The 24625-nt window shown below is 46.8% G+C and overlaps 1 protein-coding gene and 1 long non-coding RNA gene across 8 annotated transcripts in view; one reads left to right on the top strand and one right to left on the bottom strand.

Moving 5' to 3' along the window:
* Nucleotides 637-3808, bottom strand: LOC106502851. The gene is made up of 2 exons (XR_001296506.2): nucleotides 3482-3808; nucleotides 637-1369 (listed from the first exon to the last, which is right to left on the bottom strand). It is a non-coding gene; the product is annotated as an uncharacterized LOC106502851 (long non-coding RNA).
* Nucleotides 3882-24625, top strand: part of MATN2 (matrilin 2) — a 169488-nt gene continuing 148744 nt past the window's right edge. For 6 of the 7 annotated variants that reach the window (XM_018058266.1, XM_018058268.1, XM_018058270.1 and 3 more), the window contains exons 1-2: nucleotides 3882-4126; nucleotides 20666-20839. In XM_018058266.1, coding sequence (XP_017913755.1) covers nucleotides 20692-20839 — 148 coding nt within the window. In that variant the 5' untranslated portion in view covers nucleotides 3882-4126; nucleotides 20666-20691. The remainder of the gene's footprint in view (nucleotides 4127-20665; nucleotides 20840-24625) is intronic. The other variant, XM_018058267.1, reaches the window with a different exon arrangement.

A 24625-nucleotide genomic window follows, 5' to 3' on the forward strand; every position in this document is an offset into this window, starting at 1 on the left:
AGAAAAGTTCTGACTTCTGATATTTTTGTTATTCTTGAGTTTATTGAGTTCTGCCAGCATGCTAGAGGATTTTATAGGACAGATACAGAGACCAATTGCCCAAGTCTCCTGCAGTCTGATTTAACACCAGGCAACCAATGCAGACAGAGACTCAGCAGTGGCAAAAGGTGAGAAGGCAGTTAGCTGAGTGTCACAGACACGAGGTTATTGGCTTCTAACAGCAGACTGCTTTGTGCCAATTCCTGGGCTTCAGGAGGAAAGAGGCAGCAATCTGTGTTGCTGAGCGATGCTTCCACGCACAGCAGGTCCATCCTCCACTTCAAAAGTGGAAACTAGTCTCCAGGGAGATGGGCAACATTTCAGCCTTGTCAATATCCAAGAACACAAGTCAGATTTCCACTTGATCTTGCCCTAGTTTTAAGGCTCCCCAGTCCATCTTCCTATCTCATTTTTGATAAGCAGCCTTATCAGCCCGATTTCACAAAAGACTACTCTAAATTCCAAGTTAAAGCCATAGCAGCCCAGTCTCTTCCACAGCATGGCCTAGGGAAGATGGTAAACAAGCTAAAGAGGGCCTGGTCCCTGCCTTCCGGAACCCCTGGTCCAAGTTCAAGGTCACAGCAACACACTGGAGTCCGCTTTCCAAGGTGGGATATGTTTATTTAGAAATCATTTCACTTGGGGTGATGGTGCAATTAGCCAGCCTGTCCTCAAGGGGACCCTCTGACATGGAACCTGCTGTCCACGTTGAGGGGCATCTGGAAGGAAGCGCTCCCCCTACCCCCGCCGCCCCGCCAGGTGTGAGGGTGCCTCTCCCAAGGCTGGAGTGGAAACCCAGCCACTGCGTCTGCAGTGCTTCGCTCTCTCCCTTCTCTCCTGCTCTGACCAGTTGGCAGGTGGCCCAAAGGAGGGAAGGCTCCTCTCCCAGGTGAGACGCCCTGCCCTTCTACTTGAGCGGGATGGGGACGAGCTCCAACAGTTCACATGGGACTCACACATCAGGCCCCTTCATGGATCCGAGCTTTGTCGTGGCAAAGGGGCTTGCATAACTCAATGAAGCTATGAGCCATGCCATGCAGGACCACCCAAGACGGATGTGTCATAGTGGAGAGTTCTGACAAAACGTCGTCTGTTGGAGGAGGGATTGGCAAAGCACTCCAGCATTCGGGTAGACTGCATGGACAGAGGAGCCTGGCGTGCTACAGTCCATGGGGTCGCAAAGAGTTCGACACAGCTGAGCACACACACCCATCAGCAGTCTCTTAGAGAAACACAGGGCGAGTGAGGCAACCTCGCAGCTCTAGGTTCCTCTTGGTGTTCTGCAGAGCTTGCCTGGTATGGCTCTACCTTGTCAACAAAAGCGATGTTTCTATTATCAATAAGGAAAAAAAAAATCAGTACAAGATTTATTTTAGGCTTCGAGTTCTGTGAGCCAACCTGTCTGCTCTTTGTTTTGCTTATATGCTGGTCCTCTTCTGTTTGGTAGTCTCATTTTAATCTGCCCTCTAGGAAGGATTCTAATGCAACACAGAACAAAAAGTTCTACTCTTTACAAGGAACCAATGAAACGGGCAAAGTCTGTATTTGAGGCTCTTCATGAACGTGAGGTCTGGGTCAAACGACTGCCCTCCCACCCCCATCCTTACTCCACAATAGACCCCCCTGCCGGAGACAGAGAAGTGAGTTGAACCCAGTATAGCTATCAAGGGGTAAGTCATTTCAACAGTTACAGATTCTAACTAACTCAAGAGACCTGAGATCCTACACACCACCGTTCTTGTCTGCTTGTGTGAGTGCCCAGGTAAGAACTAGAATCATAGCCCCATACTTTTTATGAATAAGGTTCTCTACACTAAGCCAGTAGTAGAGCCTTTGGTAGAAAAGGCAAGTTTGGACTTTGCCTAGCAGCCTTTATTATTATCAAATTGCATTCACCCCCAAAGGTAACTGGGAAATGAATGCCATTGTTTTATTCTGACGATATTTCAGGATACTGAACTCACTTTTGCTTCTCCTTTTTTTTTTTTTTTCCTTTTTCTGGCAGACCTGAAGATCATTTCACAAGGTAGAACAGCTCACTGACCGATTTGACTTGGCCCTAGACATACTTTGTACAGAGACTTCTTCTGGAGAATTCTGATAGAACTCCCTGGGGCAAAACATCCATCTTAGTTGGCATACACCAGAATCACAGAAGTCTTTTACTAAATTACAATTCGTTAACATTTGGAAGGATTTCGGAATTGCTATTGTTTTCCTGGTAAATTACTGGATCATACTGGTGTCTTGGAATAAGGCAATGCATTTAAACTGTAAGTTTCCATAAACTGTAACTCAACTTCCCCAGCTCCTAAGGGATTTTCACTGGCTCAGACTTAGGAAGAAATTTTCATTTGTGGGATCCAAGACTTCAGAGACCAAACATTTCCTGAAGGCTTTCCTCTGCTTTCCGACCTCCACCTACCTCCTCCCAAAGACATACAAAGAAACTATTTCTGATCAGTGCAGGCAGCCAAGAGTGCCCAGTGTGCCTAAGGTACAGGGTAAGGGAACAGGAATCCAGTATTCTTTCTTGGCTTCATGACACCACTGAGCTGCCTTGATGGCTTGAGTATGTTGACCCCTTGCCTTATGGCTAGAATTTTAATTACCCATCTGAAGCTTTCCTGAGGAATCACTTTTGTACATGTTTTTTTTATTCATATTCCAGAAACCAAATCATCAAATAAGAGTGATGGTTCAGTGTCAGGCAGCTAAGAGTGCTTAAATGATCAGACGCTGGCACCAGACATTTCGAAACTCGTTAATTCTACTGCCTCCCCCCCATAGCTTGTTAAAACCTGAACTGAGTGGCTGGGTTAATGGTTTGGGGTTATAATTTTGGCGTGATTATTAGAAGATGTCCTAGCCTGTTGGCTTCCCTGATGGCTCAGACTGTAAAGACTGCCTGCAAGTAGGGAGACCCAGGTTCGATCCCTGGGTTGGGCAGATCCCCTGGAGAAGGAAATGGCAACCCACTCCAGTATGCTTGCCTGGAGAATTCCATGGACAGAGGGGCCTGAGAGGCTACATTCCACGGGGTCGCAAAGAGTCGGGACAACTAACACACTAGTCTGTTGTACAGACCCCCACTCACCCCAGCTGGCCAGAAGCAGGGAGAGCTGGCAGGCTGGCAGTGCCAGGCCCTTTCCCTGCCACTGACCAGCCCTGTTTCCTGCATCCCTCCAAAATCCCCCAGGGGACCTCTAAGGTCATGTTCCCCTCACTTTACCAAACTGCAAACATCTTTGCCCATAATTTCAAAAGTCTGTCCTGGACCAGACCTTCTCTGCTCCTTCAGGGTGGGAACCCTGTTTCCCTTCCCTCCTGGCATCCTGACTCTCCTCCCCACCCGGAGGCCTGGTCTCTGGCCAGTGGACGCTCTGTTAATATGAACTGGCAGCGGTGCTCTGGGCAGCTCCTGGCACTTGTCACCAATTACCTCAATTCTCGCCACTTTCTTCTTCATCGTCATCGTCGAACGACCGATCATGCCCCTCGGTTCAGGACCCGGGACCCTATCACGCCTGCCTTCCTCCAGAAGATCCTCTCCATCGCATCGCCCCAGCCCCCACGCCAAGCCCCCAAAGCTCCTAGCTGTTCCCGAGCCCGCGGCTCCCGACCCCGGGAGTCAGATCCTCCCCTGGGCTCGCGCAGAGCGAGGTGGCAGCAGGCAGGACGCGCGGCCAGGGCGCCCGGTTCCCGGGGCTGCCTTCGGAGTGGGGCGGTCCTCCCGCCGCTCCCTCTCCGCGCCCGCCCCGTCCCCAAAGAGGACACCCCTCCTCCCGCCGGCCGGCTCCCCACCCTCCGCGGCGCCGCCTCCCGCGCCCGCCCGCCCGCCCGCGCTGGCCCCGAGCCGCCCCGGCAGCCAGCGAGCGAGGGGAGCGCTCTGGGATGGGACTTGGAGGAAGCGGCCAAGGAGGAGACAGCGGCAGCGCCTCGGGCTTCTTCCCCGGCTCCCACGAGCGGTCTCCCCGAGGAGAGCCGTGGCTCTCGGAGCGGCGACGAGGCCAGCGAGGAAGACCCGGGCGGCTGCGCCCCTGTCTCGCTTCCCAGGCGCCGGCGGCGGCGGCAGCGGCGGCTGCAGGTGAGCAGGGCGCGCTCTCCCCGGGGCCCCTGCCTGGCCCCGCGGCCCCGAGGCGCGGACGACCGACCGACCCCTACCGACCGACAGACGAACAGATAGGCAGGGCTTGGGCACCCACGCACGCAGGCGCTGCCCCCAGGCTGGCGCCCGGCCTCCGCAGCTCCGCGCGGCCCCCGCCGCCAGGCGCCCCCAGACCACCACCTCTTGCCCAGGCCCGTGGCTCCCGACCCCTCGGGGCAGGCAGAGCCCGAGAGGGACGGCGGCGCTGCGGGACCCCAGGCTGGGGCAGTCGGGCCGCCGCGGCCGGGCGAGCTCCGCGCGCGCTGCCCGCGTCGCCGGGCGCCCAGCGCAGCAGCCACCCCGGGGTCCCGTGGGGGCGCTGTGCCTCGCCGCGGGGACGCCCGGATCCGGACTCCACTGAACCCCGGGAAAGGCAGACTTGAGGAGCGTGGATCTGCGGTGAATCCTGTTCGGCTGGCGAGCGGATCGATTCCGACTCCCCGCCTCGGCGGGCTTGGTCTTTGCATGCCCGTGTCATCAGCATTTTGTTCTTGGTTTTCTATGGAGCTAAAGCTCCCGCTTCCTTACGTGCTGGGGAAAGGAAAGAAAGGTGAGGGCATTTGTGGTCGTTGCTACAAACCCCCAGGAGAGTAAGGAGAGAGGAGAGAAAAAATGAGGGAAACCCCCCACCCCTCCCGTTAAGGTCTCGGGACTAGACTCACAGGAAGATAGCTCCAGGGGAACACACTCCGGGCCCTGAGCAAACCCAACTGACCGAGTTCCTGATCGTCATAAATCAGGGAGCTGCGCCGTGTCTGCACTAAGTGCGTTTAATTGGCTTCCAGCAGCGGGGCAGCCAAGAGATCAGCAAGAGGCTGCAGGCGGGTGGGGGTGGGGGGCATGGTCAAGACCAGAGACTCTGGGTTGGCCTGCTGAGGTTCAGACCCTGGCTGTAAGCGGAGCTTACAGGTTGGTAACCTTAGAGTTACCCAACTACTCTGTGCCTCACTTTCTTCATCTGTCTAATGGGATGATCATACCTACAGGGCGGTGAGGATTAAATTCAAGTGCTTACAACCGTTCCAGGCATCTTAAGACTAGTTCCATGACCTGATTCTCCAGAAGAGCAAGGCATTTCTTTCTAGGAACACAGTCACCTCCTCTCCAACTCAGAAAGCTAGGCTCTGAGTGGATACCTGAGGCTGGCAGATGATCCACATGTATTAAACTGGAATTTTGCACTCAGGAGTGCGCCTGCACAGTTCTCCCTGCCTGCTTCCAACAGAACAGCCTCAGAAAATCATATTGCTGTTCCAAGATGAGTTTATGGTCTGGGAAGTTTCCTTTCAAACTTGAAAGTTTGATTCCTTGAAATTCCCTGTTGAGACTGCAGATAGATATCTGTGGTTCTTCACCTCTGTTTCCCCATCTGCCCTAACTTTTTTTGTTGTTCTTTTGCTGCCAATAGAATTCAGGCAGGCCGCTCTTCTCTACAAATCCAGGGTCTCCAGGCCCCTGGAGGCACTGAGGCCGGAGCTCCCTGACCAGAGGTGCAGAGTCCACCTCGGAGATCCCCTCAGATGGCTGCCATGCTCTGAGCTCCACCATCTCCACGTATCTCTGTTCAGCAAGAGGTAGTTGAAATGAGGCTGAAGACTTAAAGAAGAGGGAATTGAAGATTGCTTCTTCTTTTTGAAATTTATTTATTTTTGGCTGTGCTGGGTCTTTGTAGATGCAAGGACTTTTTCTAGTTGGGGAGGGCAGGGCCTACTCTCTAGCAGTGGTGCATGAAGTTCTCACTGCTGGCTTCTCTTGTGGACTGTGGGATCTAGGCATGCGGGCTTCAGTAGCTGCAGCTCCCTTGCTCTGGGGCCCAGGCTCAGTAGTTGTGGCCCATGGGCTTCCTTGCTCCGCGACATGCGGGATCTTCCCAGATCAGGGATCGAACCCATACCTGCGCTGCCTGCATCGGCAGGCAGATTCGTTACCACTGAGCCACCAGGGAAGCCCCGAAGGTTGCTTCTTGAAAGATAGAGAAGGAAGAAGAGGATCATTGAAGGTTCTAGAAAGAAATCCCCCATTTTTCCTAGAATCAGCTCTGGCGGGGGCCTAAGAGAGGCAAGGGGTGGGGGGCGGGGAATGAAGGAGGGGCAGAGACAGGCGGTGAGGGAGCGCCAGGGTCAACGCTGGCCTGCAGGGGCACTGGGCGTGAGGCTGGGCGGGTGGTGAGGGGGACATGCTGGGGCTCAGGGCTGAGTCGCTGTTTGAGAGCAGCCGAGGGCACCGGAGTCTCTGATGCTTTCACTGGGACAGGACTAGCGGCCTCTGGTTTTTAGGTTTTTAGCATGTGCGTTTGAGAGAGTCCTTTCCTGGGACTCCCTGTTTTTAGGGAAATTCTGGAGGGCTCCTCTGTTTGTAACGTAGGAATAAGTCAGGAGGGTCAGAAAAAGAGGGTGCGGAAGTGCCAACGAGAGATTGGAGGCTATCCTCGCTGTTGCTAGTAAACAGGGCCAGGGAGGCCCTTCCAAAGGACTGGTTGCCACTTGGAGCTCCAGCCGTGAGGTCATCTTTGAACCTGCCATGTGGCTCGGCAGACAGCCACCGCTGCCTTACCCGGCAGGACCCTGAAGAGGACTCAGAGAGAAGGGCAGGTCTGTGCTCCATCCCAGAGGCCTTGGTTGTTGGTGGTAATGATGCAGACAGTGCTGAGAGGTTGTGGGGTGTGACGCTGATCTTGGCGCCTGAGAGACTGAGGTTCCAGTCTCAGACCTGCCACTCATTACTTGCAAGGATTGTGAAAAGTTACTGAGACTCCCTGCCTCAGTTTCCTCATCTGTAAATGGGAATAGGACTGTTGGGAGAATTAAATTAGTTAACACAAATAAAAATGCTTCATGTAATACCTAGCTCAGAGTCAGTGCTCAATATTAATTACCTATGATTATTGTTATCTGAGCCTCAGTTATGTCATCCATCAAATGGGATGATGCCATCTGCGTCATAGTGTCATAACAGTTAAATGAGTTAATTAACTGTGAATTAATCTGCCAGTGGGTAGTATGTAATAATGCTCAGAGTGAACTGATTGAAAATAAGATTTATACCAAACTCTCTGCACGTAAAAGCAGTGGTTGAGCAGGGGAACTAGCTATCATTTTTCAAAAGTTCGTTTAAGAGTCTTGTCAGAGAAAACTTTACCACTGGGGGCCGTGGCTCACTCCCCACTGGAAGACCCCACTGCTATTTCAGGTTACTGTACCAGTTTCTTATTGCTGCTGTAACATATTACTACAAACTTAGTGCTTAGAGCAGCACAGATTTATTGTCCTTCAGTTCTGCAGGTCAGAAGTCTGAAATGGGTCTCACTGGGCTAACATCAAGGTGTCGGCAAGGCTGTGTTCTTTCTGGAGGCTCCGGGGGAAATCTGTTCTCTTGCCTTTTCTGGCTTCTGAAAGCTGCCTGTGTTTCTTGGCTCCTGGACTTTTGTTCCATCTTTGAAGCATAGCAGCTTCCAGTTCTCCCCTTCCTTCCCCCTTCTCTCCCCCTCCTCTCCCTCCCCAGTCTCTCTCTTATAAAGACCCTTGTGCTTACTTTGGGCCAACTTGGATAATCCAGGCTACTTTTGCCACAAAAGGCAACAACATATTCACAGATTCTGGGATGATTAGGTCATAGACATCTTTGGGGGCATTATTCTAATAAACAGTTACTATTAGGGAAAATGATGTCAATCAAAGGATTTTATCTCATTTCTGTTTAGGGCGTATCCCGGCACCTTCCCAGTTAGGTGAGTTTGTTTTCACTTGTCTAAAAGATTAGACGCTAAAGACCACAGGGGTCAAGGCTAAGGGTCAAATTTTTTGCAAGCCCTGGGTTTCTTCAAACGCAATTCTCAAGTTGCTGCTTTCAGTTTCTCCCTTTCCGTGACAAACCTTAACACTGGCCCCTCAGAATGGTCTCCTTTTCTCCATCAACAGTGTTTTCTGATTTTTCTAATTCCTTTCCTTCTCCATTTCAGTGAAACATAAAGAATGCCCCCATCCCCCGAGATCTCCTCTGAGAATACCACCACCTTTCTGAGATTCCCTAGACAAGGTCTGTATGAGTTTTCCACTGATGCTGTAGTAATTTACCACAGACTCAGTGACATAAAACAAGTTTATGTAACCTATATGTCCACTGGCAGGTGAATGGATAAAGAAGATGTGGTATATCGAGCTGAATTACTCAGCCGTAAAAAAGAATGAAATAATGCCAATTTCAGCATCATGGATGGACCTAGAGGTTATCATACTAAGTGAAGTCAGAGGACAAATATCATATGATATCACTTCTATGTGGAATCTCAAAACATGATACAAACGATACAAAACAGACATAGATTCAGAGACGGGAAATAAACTTATGGTTACCAAAGGGGATAATGGGTGAGTGGGGAGAGGTAAATTAGGAGTAACGCACACGCTACTAAATATTAATTAGGTGAATGCCAAGGATCTACTGTATAGCACAGGGGTCAATACTCAATATTTCATGACAACATAATGGAAAAATCTGAAAGAGAATATATATACATACGTGTGTGTGTGTGTAAATATACATGTATGTATAACTGAATCACTCTGCTAATCACTTGAAACTGATACAACATGGTAAACTAACTGTATTTCAATTTTTAAAAGTCTCTTATCTTCTGTTTCTGGAAGTCACAGGTCTGAAATAGCTCTTGCTGGGTGTTATCGTTCCTTCGGGAGGCTTTAGGGAAGACTGCATCTCCTTGCTTTTTCCAGCTTCTAGACTCCCTCGTCATTGCTTGGCCTACTGCCTCGTGCCATCTGCAAAGCCAGCAGCGTCAGGCCGAGTACTCCTCACGCTGCTTCCCTCTTACGTTTTTAAGGACCTTGACGACTGCATTGGGCTCACCTGGATAATTCAGGATACTCTCCCTGTTTTTTTTTTTTTTTTCCTTCTATTTTTTAAATTGAGATATAGTTGCTATACAGTAGCTCCCCATTTTTAAAGTCAGCTGATTAGCAACCGTAATTCCCTTTTGCTGTGTAATGTAAGATATCCACAAATTCTGGGGATTAGGACATGGACATCTTTGGAGGGACATTATTTTGCACATCCCAGGGCTTAAGGAGTTCCAGGTCAGGACCACCAGTACAGCTTTATTCTTATTAACACTCCTTCCCGTGTGTACACAGTAGTCCATTCAAGAGAGAACACCCATTAAACTTCCTCCAAAATCTCTGCTGCAGCTCACATCTCTCCCTGAATCCCTTTGTCCATGGAATGATCTGGGAGCAAGGCGGGCAGGAGTAGTACTGCACACACTTCATTTGTCAAGTAAACTTAGAAGCACAAAGAAAACGAGGCAAAACAACCATAAGGGAGCAGTTCAATGGACCTTTTGAAAATGAACACTCTCATGTGACCGCCTCTCAGATCGGCACCCCAGAAGCCTCCCTTGTACCCCTGATTAATTATCACCTCCCCCAAAGGTAACTGCTATTCTAACTTAGCATTACCTGTTTTTAAAGAAAACATTTTACTGAAGCACACATATAAGAAAGTGCACTAATCAGCGATGTAGCTGGATTATTTTTCATTAATTGAGTAATCATTAATTTCATTAATGAGTCAGCGCTGAGTAATCCAAAGAACATTTCTAGCACTCCACAATCGGCCCTCAGCTCCTGTCCTTTAAGGACACTTCTCTGAAGTTGTACATGCAGCGTTGACTTCTATCCCTCCGACCCATGTATAGCCATCCGGTAGGGAAAAGACTGAGCATTTGGTCTTAATTCCCACACATGTTCAGTGAATAAGGGAGGGTTTTGTTGCTAAAGAGGAGGGGAAAATATTGGAGGACAACTAGCAATGTCTGCCAAGACCTTTGTAGTCTCTCCAGTGTGAATAAGGGCCAGGTCTAGGGCTGTGACCTTGGTATGGATGGAAAGGGGAGAAGGCATGAGAGACATCACATGGTGGAATGTGGTGCTTGCTTGTCTGGAAGGGAGAAAAGATATGGTGGAAATGCCCTGTATACCAAAATATGAGGTGAGGATATTTTCCCCCAGAAAATGATTCCTTGGAAAAGAGGAATTTGCTCTATATTTGAGTTCTTGCAGAAACTCTCAAAGTAGGGGGAGCTCTGTCAAATATATTGAACATATTTGGGATGGAACGTTGGCTTGAAATGTCCTCAATCAATGTACTAATTTTGGATAATACACGTAGAAGTCAACTGACCAAAACAGTAAAAGAAAAGTCAATTCAAATTTAGTCATTATTCTTCTGGACACAATTTCACAGTTATAAGTGTTGGATGACTCTGGGTACAATACCTTAAGGGCAACACGATGAATAAGGTGCAGAGGTGGTGAATTTATGTTTCCAGGACATTAAAAAACCCAACTGTCCTCATGTTACGTAAGTGGGGACTGGTGGCCTGAGATAAAATTCCCAGTGACAGCGTCATATATTGATTCAGAAAGTACTGTATCTCACACAACTTAAACAGAAGCGAAGGTGGCAGAAGACTCAAAAAACATCTTTAGTTTGATGAAATACTGATGTTGGAAAGGCAAGCATTTGAAAACTGTTTTATGAAGTGAGAAAAAAACACTTTTATGAAAACACTTTTTATATGAAACATTTTTAATGAATAAAGCATTATTGCTAAACTAATCCGTATTTTGCAATTTGAAATGTTTTGAATATGCATGTATGATGAAATGGATACTTTAATTATTACAACTACTGCTACTGCTAAGTCACTTCAGTCGTGTCCGACTCTGTGTGACCCCATAGACGGCAGCCTACCAGGCTCCCCTGTCCCTGGGATTCTCCAGGCAAGAACACTGGAGTGGGCTGCCATTTCCTTCTCCAATAATTTGTTGATCAGCAAAAGATCAATAAATGTTGAATCAAATTGGCCTTAGTTCTGCACCCACCATCTTGACAAGGCCAAGCAGGTCTACATCTATGTACGCTGTTTGCCAGGATGGGGGCGACCCCAAAGGCTCTGCCTTGTGATGGGAGGAAACTCTCCCCTAGATTTCATATGTGTTCAACATGGCCAAGAAATCTGGGCATAGATGAAGACCTGCTTGGCCTTGTCAAGATGGTGGGTGCAGAACTAAGGCCAATTTGATTCAACATTTATTGATCTTTTGCTGATCAATAAATGTGTTTATTCAGCATTTACCTATTTTCTAAAAGTTCATTTACAAAATTCAGCACCTGGGATACAGAGATGACAAGGTGTGGTTTCATGGAACCACTCAGAGTCTAGTCAGGGAGGCAGATATGGAAGCAAGAAAAAGAAACCCAGGGCCAGAGCGGACAGCCGACCCATTGCTAAGAGGGTGTAGGAACATCAATCCTCGCTGGGAAAATCAGAGAACATTCTGGAGAGGGGCTGAATGTCTGAGCTAAAACTTGAGAAATGAATGCAGTTTTGTTTCTTTTTTTTTTTTTTTTCCTTTTAGCTGTACCGCATAGCGTGCGGGATCTTAGTTCCACTACCAGGGACCGAACCCAGGCCCCTGGCAAGGGAAAGCATAGAGCCCTAAACACTGGGCTGCCAGGGAGGTCCTCCAAGGCAGTTTTGATGAATGTAGACTGGACCGAGGGACCAGCATGAGTGAAGGCACCCAGCTAGGACAGGAATCTGAGTTCCTCTGGCAGCGGTCAAGGGGCTGGGGTGCGTGTGGGGTTGGAGGGCGGCCGGTGGGCCTTAAGCGTGGATGGTAAGCAGGCCGCAGTTGGAAGCCGAGCAGGGAAGAGGCAGGACCCCAGGCGGTAGGAGCAGTTCCAAAGCTTCTGGAGGAGTCTGGGTGAGAAATCGAGAACCTCCAGCATTGCTGCAGTGGCAGGACCTGCTGGGAGGTCTGGAGCAGGGAGCCCGCAGATGCGAGAAAGCGTCCACCCGTGGATGTGATAGTGACTCGAGGAAGACACGGGAGCTGAGGCCAAGTCTCCTGTTACCCTTGACCGTGGACTTACCCTTCCATGAAAGAACTCGAGTCTGTGCCTGGAAAGGCCGGGCTGGCAAGCAGGCCTAGACCATGGGGCGAAAATCACAGTCAGCATCAGGTCAACATCTCAGCGTCGAATACTGAGAGCGTCCCGAGCACCATGACCTTGAGTCTGTCCCAGCAGAAGCTGGGCTCCACTTGCCGGCCCTGCGGGAGCTGGGGGTTCCAGTCTAAGGTGGCGGACCGGCAGGAAGGCCTTTGGGGCCGTCCTGTGTGACAGATTCCCGGTGGACACAGCAGCGGTTAGTGTGGACGCAAGGTGTGCCAATGGAGCAGCAGCTTGCGAGGGACAAAACTATTGTATCTGATGTCTAAGAACTTTCGGCTCAGAGGAGGGGACTCAAAATCTCTTTTTTTTAGCAAGTAGGCTGGCTGCCTGAGAGATGGCGGGGGTAAAATCTGGGCTTTGTCACTTAACTAGCTCTGAGGCCCTGGGGGAGCATCTTTCCATCTGTAGTTCTTGGTGTCCCACCCAAGGAATTGGGAACTAGTCCACCTCACAGAACGGTTGTGGGACCAGATGAGATAATAATACACAAAGTGCCCTGCTCACTGCCTGGCCTGTAGTAGGCACTTGGGAAATACTAGAACCTTAGCCCCTGTCTCATCCAGGGGCAGGGTTTACGGCCTGGGAGGGTGTCAGGCCCAGGCTTCCTCAGGAGAGCAGTGTCGTCCTGGCCTGTGATCTGGTTTAGGCTGGGAAACGTGGCTTCCAGGTCACACCTCTCATTTTATAGCTGACTAGTTAAAGCCCAGAAAGTTAAATCACCTAACTGAGGTCACAAGGCGTGTGGAGACAGAGCCAGGCCTCTCCTCTCAAGGCCCCGGCATGTGGTGTTGGCTCCTGTGAGATTCTAGGCGCCTGTCAGTTGACTTGGAACAGTGATGCTTAGAAGTTATAGCTAAGATGGTCAGAACAATCTCCTCTCTCTCTCTCCTCCACCCTCTTGGTAAAGCTAAATGAAAAGACTCATTGTCTCATGGAGAGGAGAAAAATTGCTAGAACAAAAGTCAAAACTGTTGTGTGTGTGTGTGTGTTTTTTTTTTTTTTAATATTCTTTCCATGCCCCCAAATGCTTCAAGGAATCTGTTCTGATTGAATTAACCTCTATTTCTCAGTACAACAATTCTTCTCATATGCCCATCTATGAAAAGAACTGTTTCTCAAATATCATTCCATTTTCTGGTGAGGATTGGCTCTGGCTTCTGTTCTTCAAATGCTAGCAGTTATAAATGCCACACTGAGAAACAATGATTAATGTGGGCTACATGTACTGACTTATTTTTTCTTGTTCCACTGCCACTGAATTGTTTAAAAAGGTCTATCTTGTCAGATATTAATAGTGCCATACTGGTTTTATGTTGACTTGTATACAGTATCCTTTCCCCTATTTCTTTAGCCTTTTTTTTAAACAGCTGTTTTGAAGTTGAACTTGAACAATAAAATTCTCCACTTTGGGATTTTCCCTGGTGGTCCAGTGGTTAGGAATCTGCCTTGCCATGCAAGGGACACAGGTTCGATCCCTGGTCGGGAACTAAGACCCCACATGCCATGGGGCAACTAACACCTGATGAAGCCAAAAATAAACATTTTTTAAAAAGAAAAAATATCTTCAGTTTTAAGCGTATAATTTGATGGGCTCTGACAAATGTATAGAGCCATGTAACCTCTACCACAATCATGGTGAATACTTACGTCACACCCCCAAATTTCCCTCCTGCCTCTGTGTTGTTGTTCAGTCACTCAGTTGTGTCCGACTCTTTGTGACGCCATGGACTGCAGCACGCCAGGCTTCCCTGTCCATCACCAACTCCCGGAGTTTGCTCAAACTCATGTCCATTGAGTCAGTGATGCCATCCAACCATCTCGTCCTCTATCGTCCCCTTCTCCTCCTGCCTTCAGTCTTTCCCAGAATCAGGGTCTTTTCCAACAAGTCAGCTCTTCACATCAAGTGGCCAAAGTATTAGAGCTTCAGCTTCAGCATCAGTTCTTCTAATGAATATTCAGGATTGATCTCCTTTAGGATGGACTGGTTGGATCTCCTTGCAGTCCAAAGGACTCTCAAGACTCTTCTCCAACACCACAGCTCAAAAGCATCAATGCTTCAGCACTCAGCCTTCTTTAAGGTCCAACTCTCACATTCATACATGACTACTGGAAGAATCATACCTTTGACTAGATGGACCTTGTTGGCAAGGTAATGTCTCATGCTTTTTAATATGCTGTCTAGGTTTGTCATAGCTTTTCTTCCAAGGAGCAAGCATCTTTAATTTCATGGCTTCAGTCACCATCTGCAGTGATTTTGGAGCCCAAGAAAATAAAGTCTCTCACTGTTTCCATTGTTTCCCCATCTATTTGCCATGAAGTGATGGGACCAGATGTATGATCTTCATTTTTGAATGTTATTTTAAGCCAGCTTTTTCACTCTCCTCTTTCACCTTCATCAAGAAGCTCTTTAGTTCCTCTTCTCTTTCTGTCATAAGGGTGGTGTCATCTGCATATTTGAGGTTGATGTTGATATCTCTCCTGGCACTCTTGTTTTCAGTTTGTGCTTCATCCAGTCCTGCATTTTGCATGATGTACTCTACATAGAAGTCAAATAAGCAGGGTGACAATATACAGCCTTGATGTACTCCTTTCCCAATTTTGAACCAGTCTGGTTTTCCATGTCTGGTTCTAACTGTTGCTACTTGACCTGCAAAATTTCTCAAGAGGCAGGTCAGGTGGTCTGGTATTCCCATCTCTTTAAGAATTTTCCATGGTTTGCTGTGATCCACACAGTCAAAGTCTTTAGTGTAGTCAGCGAAGCAGAAGCAGATGTAGCTGACCCTCTTTTCCCATCCAATCCCCTGAGATCAAATCAGAACCATTGATCTCCCTTCTGTCGTGGAGTGTTGCCCTTTGTAGGATGTCACATAAGTGGAATTGTTCTCTATGTGCTCTTTTTGTGTCTGGGTACTTTCACTCAGCCTAATTAGTTTGAGATTCATCCAGTATATCATTCCATTAATTGGTATTAGTACATTTTATGGATGTACCACAATTTATTTATCTGTTCATTAATATATGGACATCTGTATTCCCAATTTTTAGCTTTTACAAAGAAAGCTTCTATGAGCATCTGAGTCTGTCTTTGTGTAGATGTGTTTTTATATCTTTTGGATAAATATGTAGGTTTCTGCTTGGCCCAGTTTGCCCAGGACTGAGTTTTCTGGGATGAAAGGCTTTCAGTGCTAAAACACAGGCAATTCTAGGCAAACCAGGCCAGTTGGTCACCTTGTGTTGTCTCATTTGGGAAAGGTATGTTGAACTGTATGAGCAACTGCTATATTGTTTCTCTAAATGACTGTATCATTTTGCATTCTTACCAGCAACATATTAGAATTCCAGTTTTTTACATTTTTGTCAATGCTTGGTTATATCAGTCTTTTAAGTTTTAGGTATTCTGGTGAATTTGTCATGGAAGGTCATTGTGATTTTTAATTTTTTTAAATGTTTATTTATTTTGGCTCCTTAGAATGTTAGTTTTAGCTTGAGGGATCTTCGGTCTTCACTGTGGCACTCAGGATCTTTAGTTGTGGAATTTGAGATCTGGTTTCCTGAGCGGAGATTGAACCCAGTCCCCCTGCATTGAGAGCGCAGAGTCTCAGCCACTGGACCATCGAGGAAGTCCCTGTCATTGTGATTATTAATTTGCATTTTTCTAATGACTGAGAATGTTGAACATTTTCTCATATGTTTATGTGTTATCTGAACATCTTCTTTGGTGATGTGAGTGTTCAAATATTTTGCACATTTTCAAGTGGGTTGTTTGTTTTTGTGTTGTTATAGAAATGTATGTGTGGAACATAAGTGATATATAGATATACAGACATATAAGGATATATGTCTTGGAAATCTTTTCTACCAGACTGTGACTTGCTGTACCATTGCATTTTGAAAAAGGAATTTTTAAAATTTATTTTATTGAAGCATAGTTGATGTACAACGGTGTGCTAATTTCTGCTCTACACAAAGTGACTCAGTTATACACACATTCTTTTTCATATTTTTTTCCATCATAGTTTATCACAGGACGTTGACCGTAGTTCCCTGTGCAGTACACTGGGGCCTTGTTGCTTACCGAGTCTATACGTAGTAGTTTGCATCTGCTGACCCTAAACTCACCCACTCCTCTCCCTGTTGGCAACCACAAGTGTGTTCTCTCTTCTGTGGGTCTGTTTGTTTCATAGATACATTCCCTGTGTTATATGTTGAATTCCACGTATGAGTGGTATCATATGATATTGTCTTTCTCTTTCTGACTTCACCTCAGTATGACGATCTCTGGGTCCAGCCATGTTGCTGTAAGTGGCATTATTTCACTCTGTAGAAAGAAAGTTTTAAATACTTTAAGATACTAACTTGTATTTTTAAATTAAGGATTTGTGTGTCATTGTTTTATTACAGTAGTCATAAGCCAGCATCAAAGTTAATATAAGGTTCATTAAATGGCTCAGCATGACAAAATTAACAGTGTGCGCTTCATATTAATTGGTTTGATGGCATAATGATAATAATAATAAAAAGTAGCTGTCACTTTTTGGACACTTACTATGTACCAGGCAGTATTCTATGTGCTTTATTTTTAAAATTTATTTCATTTTAATTGGAGGATAATTGCCTTGCAATATTGTGTTGGTTTCTGCCATGTATCAACATGAATCTGCCATATGTCCCGTCCTCTTGAACCTCCCTCCCACCTGCCACCTCATTCTATATGCTTTATATCAGTCCAGTTCAGTTCAGTCGCTCAGTCGTGTCCAACTCTTTGCGACCCCATGAACTGCAGCACGCCAGGCCTCCCTGTCCATCACCAACTCCGGAGTTCACTCAAACTTACATTCATCGAGTTGGTGATGCCATCCAGCCATCTCATCCTCTGTCATCCCCTTTTCCTCCTGCCCCCAATCCCTCCTAGCATCAGAGTTTTTTCCAGTGAGTCAACTCTTCGCGTGAGGTGGCCAAAGTACTGGAGTTTCAGCTTTAGCATCATTCCTTCCAAAGAACACCCAGGGCTGATCTCCTTCAGAATGGACTGGTTGGATCTCCTTGCAGTCCAAGGGACTCTCAAGAGCCTTCTCCAACACCACAGTTCAAAAGCATCAATTCTTCAATGCTCAGCTTTCTTCACAGTCCAACTCTCACATCCATACATGACCACTGGAAAAACCATAGCCTTGACTAGACGGACCTTTGTTGGCAAAGTAATGTCTTTGCTTTTGAATATGCTATCTAGGTTGGTCATAACTTTCCTTCCAAGGAGGAAGCGTCTTTTAATTTCATGGCTGCAGTCACCATCTGCAGTGATTTTGGAGCCCCCCAAAATAAAGTCTGACACTGTTTCCACTGGAGCTTATTTAATTCATACAACAACCAGGTGTCTTTATTATCCCCAGTTTAAAGGTGAGGTAACTGCGGCAGAGAGAGGTAAAGTAACTTGCTCCGGGTTAGACGACTAGAAATGTTTAGTTCTGTTCATTCTTTTTTTAAAATGTATTCATTACGGCTGCACTGGGTCTTCGCTGCTGCTCGCGGGCTTCCTCTAGTTGGGGCAAGCTCTTTCCACTTGCACCCTTTGGTTTTGGGGCACAGGCTTCTGCTTGCCCGGTGCGGTGGCTTCTTTTGTTGCAGAGCGCAGGCTCCAGGGTGCTTGGGCTTCCGTAGTTGCTCAGCTTTCAGGCTTAGTCATCCCTCGGTAAGGGGAATCTTCCATAGCAGGGATCGAACCCATGTCTCCTGAATTGGCAGGCAGATTCTTAACCACTGGACCACCAGGGAAGTCCAGTTCTGTTTATTCTCAACTCCCTATCGCTCACATATCTCCAGGGCCTTCTGGTTAGCAATGGCAGCTCGAAAATGCAAACACCTCTTAAAATCCACAGTAAACCCAAGCCACATGAAATGGTGTTTGTTTTTTGAAAATGATCATTATCCACCACAACGTGTTCTAAATGTTTGGATTTTAATTGCAGATGTGTCGGGATGGACGTGGACCCTTGAGAGTATGTTGTACATATTTTGAAAGAAATAAATGTGGGTGTTGCGCATATGGAGAGAAGGAGACCATCACTAAAATAATAAATCACATATAAATGACATAATACACTTAGAATTGATAAAACCAAGGACACTTGAAATAAACAGTAGATTTAGGATCAGAGAAAGAGGGAAAATCTTTTTTCTTCCTTTTCTAAAATGGAACCTCACAGGTTAAGCTATGAAAAGGGACCGGTTAGTAAAGAGTTTTATTTTGTTATAAGGGGTGGGCATAGTTATCCATAATGAACTAGCAATGCTCTGGAGCTTCATCCCTTTATCACCTGCATAATCTTAGGTAAATTATTTAACTACTTACTGTAAGAATTAAATGGCTTAATACATTTAAAACACTTGGCTCAATGCCTGGCACATAGTAAGCTGAGTAAACATCTGCTATTTTTAATGGCACCTTAAGGCAGAGTGAAAAGTGAGCTAGTGCAACACAGCAAGTGTGAAAAACTGTGGTCTTTGAAGGCCAACAGGCCTAGGTTCATCTCCAGGTCAATTCCTGAAAGCAGCTTGCCGAACAAACAGTTCACTGAATTACTAAGGTGTTCCCCCCCCAAACCCGCCACGTTTTGGGAAGTGATCCCTGCCCTTGTCCTGCCCTGATCCCACCTCTGATGGTGAAACAGCTATGGCTTTTCATGAATTGACTTCTGGGGACTTGACTTGCAGCTAGCCAAGTTTTCTGTTAATTGGTGAATTGGTAAATTAGCCGTTTACCCTGGGTTTGAATCCCTTCTTTGCCACTTATTTTAGCTGGGTAAGCTCAGTCAAGTTACTAAACTTCTCTGAGCCTCAGTTTCCTCATCTCTAAAAAGGAGAAACAGTAATTCTGATTGGTATGAGGATTAGGTGAAATCAATTGGATGAAATGGCCAAGCACAAGATGCTGCCGCTGCTGCTGCTGCTAAGTTGCTTCAGTCGTGTCCGACTCCAGGCAACCCCATAGATGGCAGCCCACCAGGTTCCGCCGTCCCTGGGATTCTCCAGGCAAGAACACTGGAGTGGGTTGCCATTTCCTTCTCCAATGCATGAAAGTGAAAAGTGAAAGTGAAGTCACTGAGTCGTGTCCAACTCTCAGCGACCCCATGGACTGCAGCCTACCAGGCTCCTCCGTCCATGGGATTTTCCAGGCAAGAGTACAAGACGAGGACTTAGTAAAGAAACTTTACAGGCAGATGATCTTCCTTAAATGTTGTTCCTCCTTAAATATTCCCTCCTCCCCACTAATTTGTGTAAATTAATAAATTGCTTATGACATCCATCGTGGTGACTGAAACTAGAAGAAAAACAATTTAAACCTAGTCTCAGGACACTGCCTTCTCCATGAGGGTTTGCCAGGCAGAAAAGTCCATATCATCCATCACAGGGCAAGTGCCTTTCTCATCCCACGTGAGGCACTGACACTGGCCAGCCTGGGAAAGCCTGGATCTGATCACGTCACTTCCCTGCTCAGAATCTTGTCTCCAGAGCCTTCAACAGTGGCTACTCTGCAGGACCAGCACAGAAAACGGTTCAAGTCTGGTCAACAGTGTGCTACTCCAATTGAAACTCCCTCGCCTCTGTGGATATCTGAAACTCAACTCAGGGCTAAAATTCTTTCTGCATCTGAGAGCTTCTTGCTCAACATTGCAACAGATCCTGTTCTTCTCTGGTCTCCTAACACTTTTGTTTGCTTGCTTGCTTGCTTGTCCCTACCTCCCCATGTGTGCCAGACACTATCCTGAATGCATCAGTTACACAAATTAAGTCACTCATAATATTATCCCATATTCCCACATGGCATGGGGAGGTTAAGTAGCTTGCCCAAGGTCGCACACAGTTAGCAAGTGTCAGAGCCAGAATCCAGAGCCCAGGAGTCTGGTGCCAGAGTTCAAGTCTTTAACCACTGAACCACGCTCCCTCTTAATAGACACATGTGGGAGGCAGGGAGGCTGGGAGGCTAAGTCATGTTAACTTATTGCAACTGTATGTGAATTCCTTGGGAAACATACAGATTAATTCCTGCCATCCACCATTATTAGACTAAGAAAATACTGTTACTTGGACTTCTCGGGTGGAGATTCTCCTTTTTCAAATCCAGGATATAGAATGTGACTACGAATAACTGAAAATAAACTTGATTGAAAAGAAACTTCAGGGTAGATTTTTTTCCCCCTAAGTTTTCCGTTCAGTCTTATGGTGACCAAAGTGGTGAAAAATTCCAACTATGCACGCCCTGCTCAGACCATTCAAGAACCTACCAGTGGGGTCTGAGGGTCACACACACAAACGGCATTTTAAGTACCAGCGGCACGTCTGATTGGGGAAAGGCAGGTGGGGAGGGGGCGGGGGTCCACGGCTTGTCGGGTTCAGGAAGACCCGGAAACCTCACCCAGCCCTCTTCTCCCGTTGTGTTTGTCACAGCCTAGCTCCTCTTCTTCTTATTGAAGATGGAGAAGATGCTGGTGGGCTGCTTTCTGCTGCTCTTCGGACCGACCCTCCTCCTCCTCCCCGCTGAGGCCAGGGAGCGGAGGCCTCCTCCCAGGTCCATCTCCAGAGGGAGACAGGCTCGGACCCACCCTCAGACGGCCCTCCTGGGTGAGTGACGGGTGGGCGGGGCTCCGCCCCAGAAACAGGCCGAGGTGGTCGAGGGCGGGCCTCCGATGGGGGTGGGGGCCCGCCCTGGGTGCCCACTTTGGGTGTGCTGGGGGACAGGGCATCTCGTTGGCAGGGAGTCATCCTGCGTTGAGGATGTGGTTGTACATTGGTTTTCAAGTGAAAACCTCTTCTATTGCAAAACTTTCCATTTAATCTGAAGCTCCCGACTTCTCTCCAATAAGCAAGGGAGTGGGTTTTCATCTGAAAAGGTCCTGGTTGGACTTACCTGGACAAGGGTGTTGTAAAAATGTTTTCTTGGGTCTGTCTGCTGATCTGTATTGATAATGCTTCCCTACCTGGCACCTTGGGAAGAAGAGCAGGTTTGTGGAAGGTGGCATGAAAGAGAGATGGAATCAGGAAATTAGAAATAGAAGATGTCAGAGGTCTGTATTTCTCTCCTAGTGAATGTGTTTCCTTCAGGCGAATTTTTTTCTTTCTCCAAGAGAAAGGAAACACATAAGATATAGAGGAATGGGCCTGGTTCTGAACGTGGGCTCTGGAAGGCCAAGGATTCGGGGGGAACAGGAAGGCTGGCCAGTGGCAAGATGCTGGTTTTGGCACAGACCTGGCTTCGTAAACCTGGCCCTGGTGCTGACCAAGTGGGTACACTTGGGCCACGTAACCTCTCTGAGGTTCAGTCTCCTCATCCATAAAATGGGAATGCTAACACTGATCTTTGTGAGAAGAAGGCCTGGTAATGAATATATGTGAATTACAGGTATGCAATGAATGAAAGCTTTCCCACAAACGTCATTCCATGAAGTTGTTCTCCAAAACTGTGGGTTTTTTTTTCTTTTTTGCTACATGGCATGCAGGATCTTAGTTCCTCAACCAGAGATCAAATCTGTGCCTATGTAGTGAAATAAGAAGTCTTAACCACTGGACCTCCAGAGAAGTCCCTCCAGAACTGTGTTTCATGTTGGTATCTTGTTGGCCAGCCCCTAAAACCTGACCACCTCCAACGGCCACTGAGAGAACTGCTATGTGTCTGGTTGCCTCAGCATCTGAAATGACAGGAGACCGGAGGAACCAGAAGCTCTGTGCTGAGAAGTCAGCATCTTTACCATGCTATAAGCAATGACCCCAAGGATGCTGGCCCTCCATGTCTTTAGTCTCCTGAGAATCTGTTTCCATAGTGACATAAACATGATTTCTGCAAATGTGGACAGGACTGGGGGATGTTTAGTACACTGATTAAAGGGCTTTTTAAAAATGTTTCAAGATGATAAACATACATCATCATATGATAAACATATCTATCTATCATCCATCTATCTATAAAGAGAGGTGACATAGGTGTGTGAGTGTGTGAGAGGGAGAGAGAGAGAGCTCGAAATGCCTGATTCCTAGATCAGCAGCAGTGATTATACAGTCGGGTTTCCAATGGGGCTGTTTTTGGAATGAACCACCCCACACTTAGCCAGAAGAGCATACAGGCACCTCTTGGTATTAGCTATCTCTGTGCCTACTCCCTGCCTCTCTCTCTTCCCCCCACACATACTTTCTGATACACACATATGCACATAGGCACACACACTCACACACTCTCACCTCCCCACACACACAGACACTGGGCCTCCCCTAGTGGTCAGCATTCACTGCTCTCTCGGATTCTGAAATAGAAACCTCCTGGTCTTCGCACGTAAGAGATCATGTTTTGCTAAGGGCATTAACCCCGAGTCTAGCATCCTCCCCCTCCACTTTTCTGATTTTGCAGGAGAATGTGTCAGGGACAAAGAGGGGGTAGGATATGACACCCCTCTGCCCTCCAAGGAATGGCGTGGCCACTCCCTGATGTGCAGGAGGGCAGCCTGACTTGGGAATGTGGGGAGTGAGTGCGAACCATGAAACTGAAGGCAAACACCACCGTGCTGGCCTGGATTCTCTAGTGCCATCTGCTTTCAGTCTACCTTTGACGGCGAACAAAGATGGAGAAGCTGTGCTCCTTGGAGTCCTTGCCCTGACCGCTTTTTTGATGGCTGGATTTGTGATATCCACTGCATGGTATATTTCACCAATTACTTGCTTGCATGACTGTCTCTGAATATTTCTTAGACTTGTTTCTTAGGCTAATTTTTCATTTGAATTTTCTGATTTTTTTTCAAATTTATATCTAAATTCAAGTGAGAGGCTGGGTAACAACTCAAGCCTATTAAAAAAATAATGCAGATATTTTTCTACCTTCCTATAGATGTTTGCATGTCACTCAGGTGGTAGTCCGTGACGTGTGTCCAGGAGGGCTTACCTTCTACTTCATTCACTTATCTGGAATTTCTGCTCTGTGCCAGACTTGAGGGAGTTAAAGTGCAACCAAGAAGTACACATGCAGTGGGGAAGACAGACGTGTGAAAAGGTCATTAACTTGGTGGAATGTGTGTGTGACAGTAGAGACATAGCTAAGTTACAGCTCTACTTTGCCTGCTCTTGGCTCAGTTTAAGAAAGTGGTTCTCAAACTTTTGGATCTCAGGACCTTTGTACACTCAAAAATTATCGAGGATCCCAAAGAGCTTTTGTTTTTATGGGTTAAGTCTGCTGAGGTTTACTGGATCAGAAATTGAAATGGAGGGACTTCCTTGGTGGGTCAGTGGTTAAGAATCCACCTGCTGGGATTCCCTGATGGCTCAGCAGTAAAGAATATGCCTGCCAATGCCTCAAGGCAGGAGACTCGGGTTCAATCCCTAGGTCAGAAAGATCCCCTGGAGAAGGAAATGGCGACCCACTCTAGTATTCTTGCCTGGAGAATTCCATGGACAGAGGAGCCTGGTGGGCTACATACAGTCCATGAGGTCTCGCAAAAGAGTCAGACACAACTTAGAGAGTGGTGTGGATGCATGGGTGAGCACTCAGTTGTGTCCAACTCTTTGCAACATCAACAAAAGAGAATCCACCTGCCAATGCAGGGGATAGAGGTTCAATCCCTGGTCTCGGAAGAGTCCACGTGTCATGGAGCAACATGTGCCTTAACTACTGAGCCCAAACTCCAGAGCCTGGTAGCCACAACTAGTGAGCCAACACACTGCAACAAGAGAAGCCACCACAGTGAGACGCCCATGCACTGCAGTGAAGACCCAGTGCAGCCAAAAATAATAAATAAAGTTTAAAAGAGAAATTGAAAAGGAAAACTATAAAAATATTAATTAATTTTAAAATAACAGTAATAAACACACAGAGTTTCCCTGGTGGCTCAGCTGGTAAAGAATCTGCCTACAATGCAGCAGACCTGGGTTCAATTCCTGGGCTGGGAAGATCCCTTGGAGAAAGGAAAGGCTACCCATTCCAGTATTCTGGCCTGGAGAATTCCATGGACTATACATAGTCCATGGAGTTGCAAAGAATCGGACATGACTGAGCGACTTTCACTTCACTTCAATAAACACAAAACCTGATGCATAATGCAAATAAAAATATTTGTATAATAATACTTTCAAAATAAAAATATTATGAGAAGAATAGAGGATTTTACATTTTTGCAACTCTGCTTCACGTCTAGCTTAATTAAAGACACCTGGATTCTCATTTCTCATCCATTCAGTCTGTCATGAAATACTGTTTGGGTTTGTGTTACTTGAAGAAAACATGGCCTTACACAGATATGTAGTCAGAAAAAGGAAGAACTTAGTCATAATAGCCATTTAAATGAGTATGGATATTCTTCTTTGACATGACACCAAAACTTGACAAATGATAGTTTCTTCAAGATTAATAGTAGTGTGGACTCTAAAACC

This window comes from Capra hircus, chromosome 14 (assembly GCF_001704415.2).
Source record: "Capra hircus breed San Clemente chromosome 14, ASM170441v1, whole genome shotgun sequence".
NCBI classification, from domain to species: Eukaryota; Metazoa; Chordata; class Mammalia; order Artiodactyla; family Bovidae; genus Capra; species Capra hircus.